General features: G+C 41.1%; 1 protein-coding gene across 1 annotated transcript; it reads left to right on the top strand.

Annotated features, from left to right (window-relative positions):
* The first annotated feature begins 8352 nt into the window (after positions 1-8352).
* Positions 8353-8907, top strand: LOC136500160 (ethylene-responsive transcription factor ERF015-like). The gene has a single exon (XM_066495546.1). It carries the CDS (start codon positions 8353-8355, stop codon positions 8905-8907), a length of 555 nt encoding a protein of 184 aa, XP_066351643.1.
* Positions 8908-18503: the final 9596 nt, after the last annotated feature.

Below are 18503 nucleotides of genomic sequence, written 5' to 3'. Positions count from 1 at the left end.
CATACGCTCTATCAGCTGCATAGGTGCACTTGCCGAAGATTGCCTTCAACCACTTACCAAACTTCTTCATCTTGCCTCCACTACGAGACCTAGAGGGGGAAGATTCAGAGATATCTACATGAGCATGAGAGCTCCCCGCTCCCTGAGTAGCTGCAACTGGCTGGGTCTTCTCAATTTTATAGACGATGTGCATCCCATCCTTCAGAAAATAAAATCCAGTGACCCTCTCAATCATGAACATGAGGTAAGGGGCATAGGGCAGCCCCCTCCTCCCATCCTCCACTGCAAATCTCAACTCAGTCCACATGAATCTAGGGACATTGAACCTGTCCCCACCTAGAGCAAATCTAGCCAACACATTTCTCACATAGCCATTAATATCTGAGGCTGCTCCATCCTTTGGGTTGATGGTGTTCCCGATGAGGTTGTTGAGGATATAATAGAAGCCATGTAGACCACTCCTCTTGCCATCCGCAATCCTTCTATCTCTCCACATGTAACTGATATCGCGGATCTCAGGTCGAGGCTCATCATGAATGTAAGTGTAACCTCTATGCTCCTCTCCCCAAAGCCAAGAATCCGGCTGAAAGTGACAAAGTTGACTCGGTACTACCGACCATCAGTCATCTAGTGAATCACATCAGAGGTCTGCTCATAGAAGTATGTGGCATGAAACTATGCAAGGACCTCCTCATTCCAATTATACTAGAAACCCATGATGTCAGAAAGTTGGAACCTGTCACAAATTTTAATTACCTTGTCAAACTCAGGCTCCTCCTTCTCCTGCATCTCATCCCAATCAATATACTACATCTTGATGATCTTGGTTTTCTTAGATGCAAGAATGGCAGTGGCATAAAAATTGGAATGAAACTCATTCTAGAATTTGTAATCAATGCCCAAATCCTTGTGCACTACATAGGGATTGATCCCCCTTGCCTCTTCCACCAGCTTCCAACTTTTGGAATAGTTGACAACTACATGCTGGCAGGAGTCATCTGGAGGTCTCATGATGATCTTACCCTCAAAATCTCTCATGTATCTACCATCAAACTCAGAGAGATGTTGTGGGGTGTCAGGAATGGCATCAGTGGTATGACCTGTCATCTCCAACCTCTCCTCATCTTCAATGTATTGCTCATGCCTCCCCCTATCACCAAGTCCCCTTGGAGCTGCACTACTGCCTACTGTTGTTGACCTCCCTCGACCACGGAGAGGTGGATCCTTGTCTCTTTGCTCATTCATCTTCATTTTCCCCCTTCAGTCATAATCTTTATGCTCCATCTTCTCAAAAGAGGATTGAAGAGGAGATGGAAGAAACTGCTTGGGCCAAGGGTAGTAGCAGTCGTCAGCGACGTTGAGGGAGTGTTGGAAGTTGCCGCGGCACTGCCAGAGATCGGCAATGCACGGCCAAGTGATGGCGACGGTGCGGGCGCAAGATGAGAGAGAGGCGCGGGGCGTCGGCATTGGGGGGAAGAGAGAGGGAAAGAAGTTATTGCGGTCCTGAGGATAAGAGGAAGAATAAATGGGCCCCGTAGTAAAACCATTTGGGCCAAATTTCAATTGAGATTCAAAGTGTGGCACTGCCACATGCCTAGCCCGGCACTACCACACGGCAGGCGTGACACTGCCGCACTCCCTAAAATAGTGGGAGTTAGCTACAATCTATATGACTCTCTCTATATAAGATATGGACACATACTACTTATATACCATGACTAGAAACAAATAATCAATACAGACCATGATCATGATACATAAGTTGCCTTTCATAAATTATTTTCATGCACAATATGAAAATTTTCAACTCTTTTGCCTAGATACTAGTTTATCAAACAGAGGCATGCTAAAATTCAAACCATGTTATGAGAATCAAGTATATTTAGCTCGCTATGCAAAGCACAAAACCTTGACTCGTCGAGGGGCTTTGTGAAGATATTGGCTAGTTGCTTTTCGGTGCTCACATGGCGAATTTCGATATCTCCTTTGGTTTCGTGGTCTCTCCAGAAATGATGATGGATGCCAATGTGCTTGGTTCTAGAGTGGCTTACGGGATTGTTTGTAAGCTTAATGGCACTCTCATTGTCACATAATAATAGGATTTTGGTAAAATGACATCCGAAATCACGAAGAGTTTGCCTCATCCAAAGTAATTGGGCACAACATGCACTGGTCGCAACATACTCGGCCTCGGCAGTGGAAAGGGCTACACAATTTTGCTTTTTAGAACTCCAAGACACTAGGGATCGTCCAAGGAATTGACATGTCCCCAAAGTGCTTTTTTTATCTACTTTGCAACCGGCGTAATCAGAATCCGAATACACAAGTAGATCAAACTTAGAGCCCGTATGATACCACAAACCAAGGTTAGGAGTGTCTACTAAATATCTCAAGATTCTCTTAACGGCCACCAAGTGACACTCTTTTGGGTTAGCTTGAAATCTAGCACACATGCACACACTAAGCATAATATCATATCTAGATGCGCACAAATAAAGTAGAGAGCCAATCATGGAACAATATACCTTGGTATCCACGACTTTCCCTTCAATGTTGAGATCAAGATGTCCATTGGTTGGCATGGGAGTTTTGATAGGCTTGTCATTCACCATGTCAAACTTCTTGAGCATATCATGGGTGTACTTTGTTTGACTAATAAAAGTTCCATCCTTCACTTGCTTGATTTGAAATCCGAGGAAGAACTTCAACTCACCCATCATTGACATCTCAAATATCTTGATATCAACTGTTCCTTTCTTTAATTGGCATGAACACCTGCTGCTAAGCCTGTAAACAATCATGTTGGCCAAGATCAACTGTCTCTTGATATCTTATTAGCTTGTTCTGAAGTTGCCTTGCTGTTGCTCATGTTAGTCACGGAAGGAATTTTTTATTGCCGAAGATCATTCATTAACTAAAAGTTGGTCATTTGAGAAATAAAAAGAAATTGATCATATAGTCTTTCAATGGATAATTTTACTTTGAATGAATCAACAAATTTGCAAACCCGTTACTCTTTAATTTATGATTCCAAATTGCTTACCTTTAAAATGGTTTAGTCCATGCCGCTGTTGCCAAACTAAAACAATTTTAGTTTACCTATTGCATATACAAATGTTAATGATTTTTTCTAGGAGCAAGATAGAGTTTGAGTGGAGCGCACAAGCGATGGGACGGTCAACATCAAGCCAACCATTGTTACAGTGCTAGACATAGCTCATTACATTTTGATATGTTCAAACTAGCTAGTGTGTGCCGGATACCTTATGTGTTAAAGTTTTGCGTGTGTTATCGACTAAGTTTGACATTGGATTGTTTCATTAATGATTTGTATGAACAAAGCATATTTTGGTTTAATGGATGTCTACTTGCTTCATTCATCATATATTGTTCAGCGTGCAATTATTGTTTGAAGCTACCAAACAACGTGTTGCAATATGGACCATCGGTATAATAATTTGGAGTTGCAATATATGCTACAGCAGCAAACAAATGGTGTGTCAAAAAACCTCATACCAATGAAACAGTGGGCGTGGCAATAGAGTCTCCAAACTGTAGCGCAACATAATAGTAAGCGTGGCAATAGAGGGTCCAAGTATAGCATCCAAGTATTGATCGTGGCAATAGAGAGGCAACCAAACATTTATCGTGGCAATAGAGGATTCCACCTATAGTAACAGCAATGTTTAGTGTGGCAATAGAGAGGCTACCTCTAGCAACCAAATATTTGTCGTGGCAATAGAGGGTTCCACCTATGGCAACTACATAGATAGTGTGGCAATAGAGAGGGTAACTATAGCAAACAAATATTTGTTGTGGCAATAGAGGGTTCCACCTATAGCAACCACAGAGATAGCATGGCAATCGAGGGTCCATCTAATGCAATGCTATTGAAGCATGGCAATAAGGTATATTGCAACAACCATTTTCATTGCTAGTGCACCTATTGCCACTATTTATATATGTGGCAACAGGTACCTCTAGCAACACCGGCTGTGTTGCAATAGTTACTATTGCAACACCCACTGTGGTTGCTTATACTATGGCTTACAACACTACACGGTGTTGCAACAACACTCGATTGTGTTGCAATAGGGGGAAACCTATTGCAACACCAAAATGAGTTGTGGTGCAAACTTTAGACCACGGTTACTGTGGCAATGCCTGCCAACGAATTTTTTGTTTTGCAATTTTGTCTATTGCAACCATTTTTGTACATTGCAACACTTTTAGGCCATTACATCAGGGATGAAACCTTGTAGTAGGCTTATTCAAAATAACAATTTGTACCAAACATGCTAGGAGCGAAACCTCAAATACGCAATGGGTTCCCATTCTTATATCTGTGGTGTGTCACCATGGAAATGTAGGTGCATTTCTGATTCTTTCGTACATGTGATGAAAATTGGCAACATTGTACTATTGGGTAGGTTTGTCATCACATTAGTTGCAGATGGCTTTTGCCACCTAAAACCCTAAACCCTAAAACCCTAACCCTAAACCCTTAAACCCTAAATCCTAAACCCTTAAACTCTAAACCCTAAGGGTAACTTTAGTTCAATGGACTACTAACAAAGGTGGCATTGGACATGACTGATGAGGGACACTGATGATATATTGTGTGGGGGTGACTACACAATGAAGGCTGGTGTGTGTGCATGTGTGTGTGTGTGGTGGTGGTGGTTTTGGGTGTTTAGATGAGCTCATGTTAGGAGAGAAATTAGGGAGAAAACTTGGAAGGATGGGACTACATGTAACATGGAAGAGGAAATAGTTCTTTTGAAAAACAGTGGTAAGGAATTACACACTTGACGAAGGTGCCACTAGTTAGTCCATTTTGGAGACCTACGCTAAACCTAAAGTAGTTGTTTTATTGCTTACATGTCATTCAATAGAAACATCGGTCTTTCTAACGAAAAACAAGTAGCGAGAAGTCAATTGTAGCTATACCATGGAAGGAACATCTTTTCTTTCCAGAAACAAGAAGTAACAAGAGTTACTCAGAAGGAATGCATATGATTGTATCAAGAAATGACAAGTAGCTGGAGCTATGAGCTCAATGAAGACATGACTGATAACGTCTTATCCCATTCCTTTGGGAGCTACTCAGAAGAAATGTTTATGATTATTTCGAGAAACGACAAGTAGCGAGAACTATGAACTCAGCGATGACATGACTGGTAACGTCTTATCCCAGTCCTTTGGGAGCAAAGACATCCATGACTGCTGAACCCGAACTTAAGGAGACATGCTTGCGTGCCATTTGATAACGGTTTGTCAATGATTGTAGTGGTGTCACCTAGCATATCTTAACTACTCCTTCAGTTTTAAAGTTAACTTCGGTTTTGCCCTAAGTCTTATTTCTTTATTTTTTTACCAAGTTTATAGAAAAGTACACCAATATCTACAGTATCAAATTAGTTTCACTAATTTTTTGATGAAATATGTTTTGATAATACATTTATTTGAACTTGTAGATGTTAACATATTTTTCTAAAATCTTGATTGAAGATAAACAAGTTTGACTTGACAAAGTAAAAGTGCGCTATATTTTGGAACGGAGGTAGTAGCAGGGTTTAGCTGTTGCTTGTTGTTGTCACTACGCCGTGGAATATTGTTAAACCACTAGTTTTTCGATGACCCGCTAACGAGGCTCCACCGAATGTCAGTCACGCCCCCAGCGCCCGTGGTCGGCTGGCGGCCTGCCGTGGCTAGCTTCGGCTGGCTGCAGCGGGCTGCTGGCTGCCATGGCTGGCCAGCGTGCGGCCATTAGTGGCGGCACGCTGTTGGACCGAAGTGGCAGAAGTTTTGGTGGGCTGATATGGGCAGCTGGCTGGCTTGGGTAGCCAGCGTGTTGTTGGAACTGTTTCGGTGACTCGTGGCCTCCCTGGCCGGCTGGCAGCCTGCGGTGGCCTGCTTCTGCGGGCTGCTGCGGGCAGCTGGCTGCCGTGGGTGCGTAGCTTGTTGTTGGAACGGTTTCGGTGATGCGCGGCCTCCCTGGCCGGCCGGCAGCCTGTGTTGGCCTGCTTCTGTGGGCAGCTGGCTGCCGTTGGTGGCCAACGTGTTGCTGGAAAAGTTTTGGTATCTCTCGTGCTCTGTGGACCTTCGGTTGCTATCCTCGCAAGCAGATTCACCGTGCCAAGCGCGTAGGGATAATTTGCCAATATATCTATATGGTAGGTTTTTTGTATTGCAAATCTTGAAATATATACAAATGTTCCCAACCAACTACATTTATATATCTAGAATTGGCAATACACAAAAGCATTTGGTTTATGTTTGTTGTGTAGCTAGGTTATTTCCCTTAGTAAGATGGAGATAAATAAAACAACCAAAAAGTAAATGTGAATTGTATTGAAATGAAGTAGTATATAAGTTTACTTTACAAATAGAAATGGATAGAAACAAATATAATAAATTACAAAAAAGAAGAAATTAATAGAAATGCTAATTTAAGGCCACATAATTGGTAGTGTTAGCATAGCCACTTAGTAGTTAGGAATACTTTTCAAGGCAATTAGCACCAAGTTAAGTGTGCGGCCCTTTTGCAATTGATGATTAGTATTGTTCTTTCCCCCTTGAAATCCGAAGCATGTCATACTGATAGAGTTGACTAAGGCTGCATGTTACTGTATAGTGTATATGTATAATATCTTTAGCTGACCAACAGATATGGTTGGATTGATTACAGCTAAGAATAGATGCAGAGGTGGATAATAGATCGATATGAAGATCATGAGCTGTCCCATAATGAAACCGCCAGTAGTCGCGAATATCTCCTTCTTCCCTAACCCAAGATTGGAGAAAGAAGATCTAAGAGGGACCTATGGAGAATGTGGTCAAAAATCCATAATACAGTCCGACCACAATGGCCGAATTAATTATCCTCATCGAGAAACTTAGACTACTTAAGTAGAAAAGATTTGAAAATCATGGCATGGGTCTCCTTTTTTTCTTTCTTTAGAGTTTTCTATATGCACAATTTGCTTCTCACTTTGGGCAGTTAGCAATAATCTTTCTATGGACGTCCGGAAATCTGTTTCATGTAGCTTGGCAAGGAAATTTTGAATCATGGATACAGGATCCTTTACACGTAAGACCTATTGCTCATGCCATTTGGGATCCTCATTTTGGGCAACCCGCCATGGAAGCCTTTACTCGAGGAGGTGTTGCCGGTCCAGTGAATATCGCTTATTCTGGGGTTTATCAGTGGTGGTATACAATTGGATTGCGCACCAATAAAGATCTTTATACTGGAGCTCTTTTTCTATTATTTCTTTCTACGCTATCCTTAATAGGGGGTTGGTTACATCTACAACCCAAATGGAAGCCAATCTTTCGTGGTTCAAAAACGCCGAATCTTGTCTAAATCATCATTTGTCAGGATTTTTTGGAGTAAGTTCTTTGACTTGGACAGGACATTTAGTTCATGTTGCTATTCCCAGATCCAGGGGGAGTACGTTCGATGGAATAATTTCTTAGATGTATTACCCTATACCCAGGGATTGGGTCCCCTTCTGACTTTTTTGAGAGTGCTACTTAGTAATTCATTTGTGCTTATAAAATACTTAAGTTAGATCTGCCCACGCTTTTGATTTCTTTTTTACCAAAGCCTGGAGTTTTAGCTTCACTGATACTGTGCTTTGGTTTTAAAAAAATGCTACTTAGTTATACAATCTCAATCCACCGAATACTATTATATCTCTAATTCAATGCATGCAATGTAAATGCCACAGTATCTCTTCTACCAAAAACGTATCCTCCATCTCGGCCTAGACAGTAGATCGAAATCAATATCATCATCAGACACCACTCTGCTTGGAGATAGATAGGAGATGCATGACGAACTTACACTCGAACTAGATAGAAGTATAACTCTAATTGTAAAGGATCGAGAACTATCGATTAAGCCACCTCTAAATAACCTTAGGAAAAAAGTTTCATTCAAAAAAACCTTAGAGAAAAACTGGAAGTGGCCTAGTGTCAGATGTCTGTTCCTCGTGCCTATCTGAACTGAAGTGTATCTCTGCGATGCAAGAGATACATAGTTGTAGATGTCATCTACGGAAGCATCCATAATCCATAATAATAAATGAGAGTATACCAAAGAAAATCTGAGTATTTTTTTGATATTTTATGAAAGTATTTGCAGATTATACCTGCTACGATGCATGGATACACTTGGGCTCTCTCGTAACCGCGTCAGCAAGCGCGCGCAGGCAGCCACGCCTCCGCCGCTGGTCGCGCCTTTAAAACCACCTCCCCCCTGGCGCCATCCTCATTCCAGTTCCACACCATCTCTTCGATCCACATCACTTGTGTGTGGTTTCTTGCATCTTGTAGGTGATCACCATGGCGCGGGTGCCGCGGGGCAGTTGGGTGGCGAGGAGGCGGGCGCTGGACCGGCTGCGCCGCGGCAGCGCACACTCGGCGGCCAGTAGGAACCATCCCCAGGGGTGCACGTGGACGGGCGTGCAGGAGCGGGTGCGGGGCCGGTGGGCGGCGCGGATCCGCGTCCCGGGCACCCACACCAGGCTGTGGATCGGCAGGTTCGAGCAGGCCCTGGAGGCGGCGCTCGCCTACGACACCGCGCTCTTCTGCTTCCACGGCCCCCACCGCCTACCCAGCCCGCGCAGGTTCAACTTCCCGGCGGCGCCGCGCCCCAAAATCCGCGAGGACGTGCGCGCCACGCTCACCCGTGCCGACATCAAGCGCATCGCGGAGAGCCACGCCCGCTTCTTGGCCAACTTCTACGTCGGTACGCTGCCCGGCGTCAGCCCTGCAGCAGCTTCACCACCACCACCACCACCACCGGCGGCGGCGGCGGGGGCAGATGGTGCTGCTGCTGTTGCCAACGAAGCAACTGCTACTACTGATGGTAGCAACGGCAACAACTGCATGGGTTAACAAGACACATCTTGACCGCTGCCGACTGCCTACTATATACAATACTTTCAAGTTTCTAGTGTAGTAATGGATCGATCGGTGATCGATCTTTAGCATCATCGTCCTGATGCCTAGCTCGTGTGTGTCTCTGTGTGAAGCTACTAGCCATATGCATGTCAAGCGATGAGGGTCTCACAAGAAGACCCCAGATAGTCTGGTTATACAATGAATAAGTTACTAGTTTAATCTGCAGTCTGTCAGTGTGTAAGATGTATACAACAAGATGAAAGTCTTGAAATGAAAACTGCTTTATGTGTTTAATCAATGGCTCAGTGTTGCAAATTGTCAATTGCCGGCATCAAGTATGTACTACTGAAAATTTGAAAGGAGGGAACAGAAGAATTAAAAAAAGGCGCAAAACCAACCTATGGCGCGAAATTTAATATTTAAAATATGAGATTGGAAAAAAAAAATTAAAAATGAGGGCCTAATTAATCTCCTAGATCGAATTCAGGCTTGAAACAGTGGAGCATACTATATAGGATTGTACAAATTAGATCATGAACAAGATCTTTGTGGTAGAGTTTCCATGATAGTCACTCAGCTCCTTTTTAAGCTCACCGTGTGTAGGTCCAAAAATTACTATTCAGGTTAAGAAACATTCTAGCTAACTTCTATCTCTAAGATGTGTTTCACCATATCTTGAAGACTCAATGGCCATATACTATCTTCTATCACCAAATTAAATCTTTCCACTTAATAGACTTTACTTATAAATTTTTTTCCAGTTTTGTGTGTTCTTTTCCTTTATCTGATGATCAGCAATTAAGCTGAAAACTTTGTAAAAGTTGGCTATACGTGATTGTAGAGAGCGAAACTATCCCTTTTTTTTCTAGAAAACTACCAAAAATTTTCAACATCTTTTTGTTAAAAACGGGAAGAGACTTGCATGATGCTACAGTATATAAGGATTTTTAATTTATTACAATTTCCCGCCTATTGCTATTATATTAACTACAAACCTGACTTTTTACCATTTCTTTTTCACATGGCACTACCAGGAAATCAAAAAAAATCCTAACAGGATTTTAGCATTTCAGACGGTTCACGGTTGCATATATATCCCCTGTGTCACGAATATACGTTTTCCTGTTTGTTATGAACACCAATGCTTAATTAGTCCGAGATTCCGGATGGTTATATATATAAATGTTACTGTTATGTGAATCATGCATCTCTTGTGTTATTTTTCAGAAGAAGCATTAGGAATGCTATTTCCTACCATTGTTTTTTCTCCTGTCTGCTCCCTTCCATCCTAAAAATGTAATTCTAGGTATAAACCTTAATAACATTTACCCAGAATTGTTCTTATACAGACGGAGGAAGTTGGTTGCAAAAATTGCCCATGATGAGTAAGCATCAAAGAGCTATTGGCGTGAAGTTACCAAACTATTTCTCCCACAACTAAAAAGAACAAAACTAAGACCATCCAATAGTGCAACAATTGTTTAGGTCGTCGCTCTGCCGTTCGACGTATGATCCCGCGAGGGGAAGTCGCGCCGCCAGGTGCGCCCTTATCTCCACGCGTTGATCGCGGATCCTCCGAGAAGGAAACAACACCGCGGGGCACCACGTTGATCGCGGCGCCTGCTCCCTTCCTCGAGCGATCCGTGGCCCTGCTCCCTTCAGCGGGGGCTCTCGGTCTCCTCCTCCTTCAGATCTCGCGCCCCTCTAGATCTCGCGCCCTCTCCATCCCATGCCTACTCCCCCTCCTCGGATCTAACCACTCCGCCCCTCCTCCCGTCTCCGCGGCCGGAGCTGAGATCCACGGCCATGGCGGGCGCCGCGGGCATGCTCAAGGAGTGCGCCGCCAACCGCGGCAAGTTCACCGCGCTGCAGCAATCCATCCAGTCATACCTCGGTGCGTGCGTGCGGCCCCTTTCCTCCCTCTCCTCCTGCGCATTGGGATCTCGTGGTGGCTGATGATGGAGCTGCGGTGGTCTCTGCGTGGGGCTCATGTCGTTGTAGAAAGCATCAAGGGGGCTAAGGCAGAGGGCGCGGTCATCACGGAGGCGCTCGCGTCGGCTGGGCGCGTGCTCGACGGGCCGCAGGACGAGCTGGTGCTGCAGCCACTCCGCCTCGCCGTCGAGACCAAGCACGTCAAGCTCGTCGAGCCCGCGCTCCACTGCCTCCACGTAATTACTAATCATCATCATCCCATTTCTGCCCTTCATTTGCTTGCCTGCATGCTTGAGGCTCATGAAGCGTCAGACGTGTTGCATTGACGTCGAGCACCGTGATGGGTATAATAAATGCGTGCTGCTGGAGGGATCATTCGCTCCAGCACCATGGATGCTTTGGATGTCAGCAGGCTAGAAACACATTTCCTTGTCTAGGGTAGATGCTCGCATCGACCTGTCCTCATTTTCTAGGTTTGGGTTAGGGATGGTAGATTTCCAGGTTTATGCCATTTGACTTATTTACAATTTTGAGAAGATTATGAAGATGATAGAACTCAGGATGGTTAAATGAGTGTGCAGTATGAACAAGTAGCTGTCTAGCCATTAAGTTGATACATCAACTAGGTAGCATGCCCGTACGTTGCTACAGGATAACTAAACTCAGGATAGTTAAATAATTTTCTTATTCTAAGGTTTAATTCGGTTTTCAATCTAATCCAAATCTTTCCTCCACCCATTAATTTAGTTGTCAAAGCCATCGCTTGGCGGGAGACCACGACGCGAGCGCTTGGCAATGGTTGGGCTGCGGCGTGGGCACGGGCACCAAACGACCCTGGCCCTTGACTCTGCCACGGCGCGAGCGCGGCGACCTGTGCCCAGCCTCGTCACGGACGCGTATACGTAGCGCGGCGACCTGCCACCGGCGCCGGGAGTAACTACGGCGGGCAGAGGCTGGACAAGTGGGACTGGCAGCGACGTCAAGGCTTTCGATGTCGCATGCTCCCACAGGGAGCTTGCCGCGCGACCACCTGCAATTGCAGGTAACGATCGAGTCCTCATTTTCTCATGTTGTCAAACTATCTATTAAATTCACAACCAATGAGATGAATACTGAGCTGATAAATTATTTTGAGTTCCCTGTATATATAATTCCTTTTTTTCCTCCCATGTTCTCCGGCAATGAACTCATTAAAATATGCATGATTATAATATAATATAAAGTTATTCCTCACCCAAATACTGAAACCAACATGATTTCAATTATTCAAGCTTTAGCAACAGGTTTCTATGATGCAATTGGGTTGCAGGAACATTGCAAGATCACACTCAAGACTGATTTAAACACATACAATATATGGAAGTTCAGATTGTCCTCTTTAAAATAAGGAAATGTTCTGTTTTTGTTCCTTGTGACATAATGATTCTGCTAAAACCTCTGAACTCTCCTTATTACAAGTGATGCCTTGCAGCACAGTCTGCAAATAAATTTCATAGTCAAACTTTGAGGCAGCATTGCACTATAGGGTTTCAGTATTGGCTTCCTTGCTGATATAGCCTATTTTGTTCTTGCAATTTCCAATAACAGATTTTTAAATATTAGCATAGACTATTTGGGACCCAACAGTGATATCTTTTCCTATTGTCAGTGATGTAATGCAGGTCTTGCCTACAACACTCTGACACTTCCTATTAACCTAGAGTTTTAAGTCATTGTCAATCTCACATATGCAAAAGGTTGGTGGTTCATGAAGGCAAGTGAACCCTAACTAAATCCAGTAAACTTTCCATATTTCAATTACATTTTCTGAATATTTGTATCCCAGGAACGTATATTGGCCAGTGTATCATTTCGAGCATGCAATCTATTCCCTTGAGGTAACCACTCTCGTAACATGGGAAATTGATATAAAAAATAAATTAATCAGTGTTCAATGGTGTTCAGGGCAAACTAATAGTTCAGGGTGTCCGATAATGTTCTTTTTTTTGTTTTGCAATACTATTTTGTACCATGGTTGGAACCCTACTCTAGTTCAATGTCTTTGATATTGTTGTCTCCTAGATCCACATAGGTGACTTTTGGAAGTTGATGAATATCCTTCAACTCTTGTTGTTTTCTCAACTGTTGTCAAAAATATCGATATTGGTGATTACATTACCATTTCAGTGCTCACATTGAGATGCTTAACATGTTTTATGTTTGCATTTTATTATATTGTTAGCAAGCCCCATTTTGACATGTTTAATGATTGTAGTATATGTGAAGGAAATCGAACAAAAAGCTTCTAGTCAGCATGGTGTGACAATGCAAGAAGACCCCAATCAGACACCAAACACTAATTAAGCATGGTGCTGATGAAGATGTAAATATCTCAGCATTGTTTATTACTCCAATTTATTGACAGTATTTTGATATCAACTCCATGGTGCCTGCGTTCTCTATTGACATTTTTTGAAAGTGAATTAGATAACCAGATCAATTTCTAACATATGAAGTGAACTTTTTACTCGGTAAGAAGTTGGGTGGACTTCCCTGAGCTTGTGTGCTGGTAATTTAAACCACAAAACTATTTCGTAAAGATGAAATTAATTGCTGGATCTTGGTTACATCAGTTCTTCAATCTACTTCTCTTTTTCCTTACATTTAGTTGTCATGAGTACAGAGATTGTACGTCATAAGATTTTTATAGATGTTTTACCCGTATGACATAGTATCATATAATTCTATATATGACATAGTATTGTACATTTGTTGTACGGCTATATATATATATATATATATATATATATATATATATATATATATATATATATATATATATATAAATGTACAATACTATAAATGCATACCTTGATGATTGCAAACCATCGATGAGAATTTTAGCCATGCACAAAATTCAATTTGTAATATTAATATTCCGAACATCATGCTCTCATTATCGTTTTTTTGTAACAATACACATGTTCATGCTCAAACTATGGCATTATTTGTTCCCGTTGCAACGCGTGGAAAGGTCTATACACTAGAGTTGGTGAGCCTACGACGCCGCGCTCTCCATGACCGTGTTAATTTCACTAACTTTGCTTTTTGGATTAAATGTCACTTTAACTTCGGTATTTAATTTCACGGTATTATTATCTTATCGTGCGATCCGTGTGTTTTTAGTACAAAAGTTTAGTTGTCCGTAGCAACGTACGGGCACGCTAGTGAACGATTAAAGGCAATGGTACGTGATCTAATTATTTGAGGAATAATTAATTGTAAAAAATCATGTAAAATCATTTTGTTATAAAGATATGAAATATAGGTATACACTTTGTGAAGCACAACAATATTGTGCAGTTTTGTATGCCTCCGAGTTACCGAGTACTGAACCTAATCACTGATGGATGATCAGTATTCAGTCCACGCCCAGCAATAATACAAGAACTAACTTATGCAAAGATTAAGATACTATTCCCCTTTGTTCCAAATTGTAAGTCATTCTAGCTTTTCTAGCTAGATACATAACTTTTGCCATGTATTATATATTTGGGAGTTGTCTACAAGCAGTAGACCCAAAGTTGCATCCCCAAATTTGGATAGGGGCGAGTGCGATATGTTGGTCTATTTGGCTGAGTAGAAATGATGTTGTATTTGATTAAAAAAGAATTTGTTCTTATATGCAAGTCATTTTTAGGGAACTTACTAGATTCACTTTTGGACACAATTACAAAAGAAGAGCATTCAGCCAATTATGAAGTGCATGCTACTACTGATGGTAGCAAGGATGACAGCAACATGGGTTATTAACAAGACATCTTGACTGCTGCCGACTGCCCACTATAGTACTCTCTAGTGTACTAATCGATCGGTCATCGATCTTTGGAATCATCCTGATGGCTAGCTCATGTCATGTGTGTCCTTGTGTGAAGCTAGTCATATGGATGTCAAGCAATGAGGGTCTCACAAGAAGACCACATCGTCTGGTTAGTGGTTATAAAATTTATAAATTACAAGTTTGCAGTCTGTGTCAGTGTGTAAGATGTATACAACAAGATGGAAGTCTTGAAATATGAGAACAATTTTATGTCTTTAATCAATGGCCTAGTGCTGTAAATTGCCAATTGCAGCAAGCTAATTATGCACTCCTGAAAATGTAAAAGGTGGGAACAGAAGACTGACAAAAAAAGGTGCGAAAACCGACCTAGCTATGGCACAAAATTTGATATTTGAAATATGAGATTCAAACAAATTAAAATCCAGGGCCTAATTTCCTAGAATTCAGGCTTGAAACAGTGGAGCATATATATATTATATAGGATTCTAAAAATCATGAACAAGACCTGCATGTTATAGAGTTCGTGGTTGAATGATTGTCAATCCTTAAACTCACCATGTGCAAGTCTAAAAATTACTATTATTCATCATGTTAAGATAAGAAGCATCCTAGCTAATAACTTATTATATCACTAAGATGTTTCAACATAGCTTGACTACTCAATGGCCATATATTAACTTCTATCACTAAAATTTCAACTTATAGGTAGACTTTGCTCTTTTTTCCATTTTTGTGTGATCTTTCCATTACTTCGATGATCAACAATTAAGCCAAAACTTTTGTAAGAATTTGCTATATGCGATTGTAGATGCCGAAACTATTCCCTTTTTACAAAACCACCAAAAATTTTAACATCTTCTCGTTAACAAAGAGGAAGAGATTTGTATGATTGTATATAAGAATTGTAATTTCTTACAATTCCCCTGCCTATTGCTATTAACTAGAAATCTAACTTTTGATCAGTATTGCCTTTTCACATGGCACTACTAGGAAATCAGTTTTTCCCTGACGGATTTTAGCGTTTGAGACCGTTGCATAATCCCTTGTGTCATGAATATGGGGTTTTCCTATCAGTTGAGAACACCAATGTTGTTATATTCTGAGGTTCCACATGGTTGCATATATAGATGTTACTATCATGTTAAAAATTGTGCATCTCTCATGCCATTTTCAAAAGAAGCATTAGGGTTTACTAAGAATGCTATTTCCTGCCATTTACTTTTTAATTCTCATGTATCCGTTTCTCCTATCTACTCCCTTCCGTCCCAAAAAGAATGTAATTCTAGATATTAATCTTGACAAATGTTTATCTAGATTCATACCAAGAATTGTTCTTTTTAAAATGGAGGTAGTAGGTTGCAAAAATTGCTCCCGTGATTTCTTTGAAACGAACATATATAGCAGGAGAGCTACTGATTATATTAATAAAGAAGAAAATCTAGAATGGGCAAACAATGGCTTTGGAGGGGTTATGATAGAAAACAACACCACTGAGGTGCCCTCATGGACCTCCACTATTCACTGACAAAACGGATGTTTATACCGGATGCCACCTCCATTGAGGATGTTGTTTTGGTGGAGGACACATCTAATGATGAAGTTGATACACAAGTGATAGTTAGGGAACCCATATTTCTCATAACTATCAAAGATTGCCCCTACCTATTCCATGACCGAGGTCAACATAGAAAAGCCTCAGTTGACAGTGGATCCACCAATAGGGTAACATCTCCTTTGGCTGCCACACCTAGGGAGGGCAAAGATCTCGCATGACATCCTATACATCCCACTTCATCATTGACTATGACAGCAAGACACCAACGTAAGTCCTATGATATAGATCATCACTTCATCGGATTGCCATGTTTTGCACAATATGTAGTGTGTTAAAAGATTTGGGCGTTGTTGGAAATGATAGGACGCTCAACGAGGACGCGATGCAACACTATGGAAAACGCCTAAAGGAAGTGTTGTCACCTAACCTCCTCAAGCCACTAATGGGTTTAAAAGATCATGCCTTTTGGAGCATGGTGGCAGAGGTTTCTTGGTCCTTTTTTTAGGGCTTTGTCTTTGTTGCGGATGTTTCGTTGATAATATTGCATTGAGAGCTCCCCCATGATGAGTACGCTCGAGGAACTAAGATAAAGCATGGAACTAGAAATTTTGGCATGGTTATGTGTGTGTGTTGGCATCAAGCCATCTCACTACTTGAGTTATTAAAGAATCACACATCTTATATGGTATATGGCCTAATTAATTTGAGGAATAATTAGTTATAAAAAATCTTGTAAAAATTCATTAGAGATATGTAATATATGTATATGCTTTAATTTGTGAAGCACAACAAAATTGTGTAGTTTTGTACATCTCTGAATTACTGAGTAGTGAACCTAATCGCTGATGGTATATTCGGTCCATCCACCAATGCAACAACTAACTATGCAAAGATTAAGATACTACTCTCTATGTCCATAGAAGGATACAATTATCAGTTTCTGAGGAGTCAAATGATTTGAAGTTTGACTAACATTATATAAAAAAGTACTAACATTTATGATATAAAATAAGTGTAATTAAATGAATTATAAATATATATTTTAATATTTCATAGTAAAACTGGCTAGAGACATAAATGTTAATAATACTAGCTAGGCTTGGTCTAATTTTCTCATATTTTTCTGAATTTAGAAATTGCACAGACATATATGTTTACATTTTCATGCATTTTCTATCAAATGTAATTATGATTAACTCATTAACTTATTCAGTATGGCATGGTTTCTTTCTCTATCTTTAGTTTCTTCCACTCACTCATCAATTTGTTCAATAGGAAACAGGTTGGTTCAATTCATGCAAAGGTTCATATCATTCTTGCTCATAAAGTTTACACAAAGTTGTCACCATAGTTCCTTCCAACCATCCACCACCTTGGCCTGGCAAAGAAGAAGTATACGTTCAGACTTAACCCATGCTAGGTATAATTATTTCATACCTTTTCTAAAATTAAATGTGCACAAAAAATGAATGTGCACACAGTGGCGGAGCATGGTGCCAAACGAGAAGACAGGGCCAGCCTGTCAGTTTGAGTTTACATTCAACAAAGTAACACTACTTTTATATGTCAGGTAGAAATGATGAGAAGCAGTGAAGCATAGCATAGATGAAAAATCGCAGTGGATAGTGCATGGGGGAAGGTAGGGGGCAGCGTGCCTAGCTTAGTCTCCACTACCCTCTACAGGTGCGTGTACATTTGCATGCATGTAGGCTATCTGATGTCGATATGATTAATTTCTTCATCTTATATCTGAAGTGGATCGAGTTAACATTTACCAACATCAAGGCCATAACTAAAAAGTAAACCATTAGCCTCATTGGTTTTCTGGACCTTGCCCGGGGTGCACCTTGCAGCTACACCCATGGTGGCATCTGGTGACTCGAGCTGTTAGTATTGACCATGGCAACGAGAACAATATGATGCACATGTTGACAACACACTGACTATTGCTCTCCTGTTGCCCTAACGATTTCATATAAGAACATTAAAAAAGGATTTCATATAAGATGTGTGCTATGTGAATACACATGCGCATATATACATATGGTACATAGTTTTGGGAAGTACTCTTCTTTCTAAGAATACCTCAACAATATAGCATGGGGCAATAAACAATGAGTTAAGTCTCATCATTAGGAAGTCCATCATGTAGAAGGTTAAAATTAATCTCATGCTTCAGTGATATTGATATTAGCAATTAATATATATAGTGAGTTAAGTTGTGACAAAAAATGTAACTCTTCTCCACTAGATGAGAAGACAACTTCCCCAGTTTTGGTCGTT

This window comes from Miscanthus floridulus, chromosome 13 (genome assembly GCF_019320115.1).
Source record: "Miscanthus floridulus cultivar M001 chromosome 13, ASM1932011v1, whole genome shotgun sequence".
Lineage (NCBI taxonomy): Eukaryota > Viridiplantae > Streptophyta > Magnoliopsida > Poales > Poaceae > Miscanthus > Miscanthus floridulus.
This window is presented reverse-complemented; position numbering and strand designations above follow the sequence as displayed.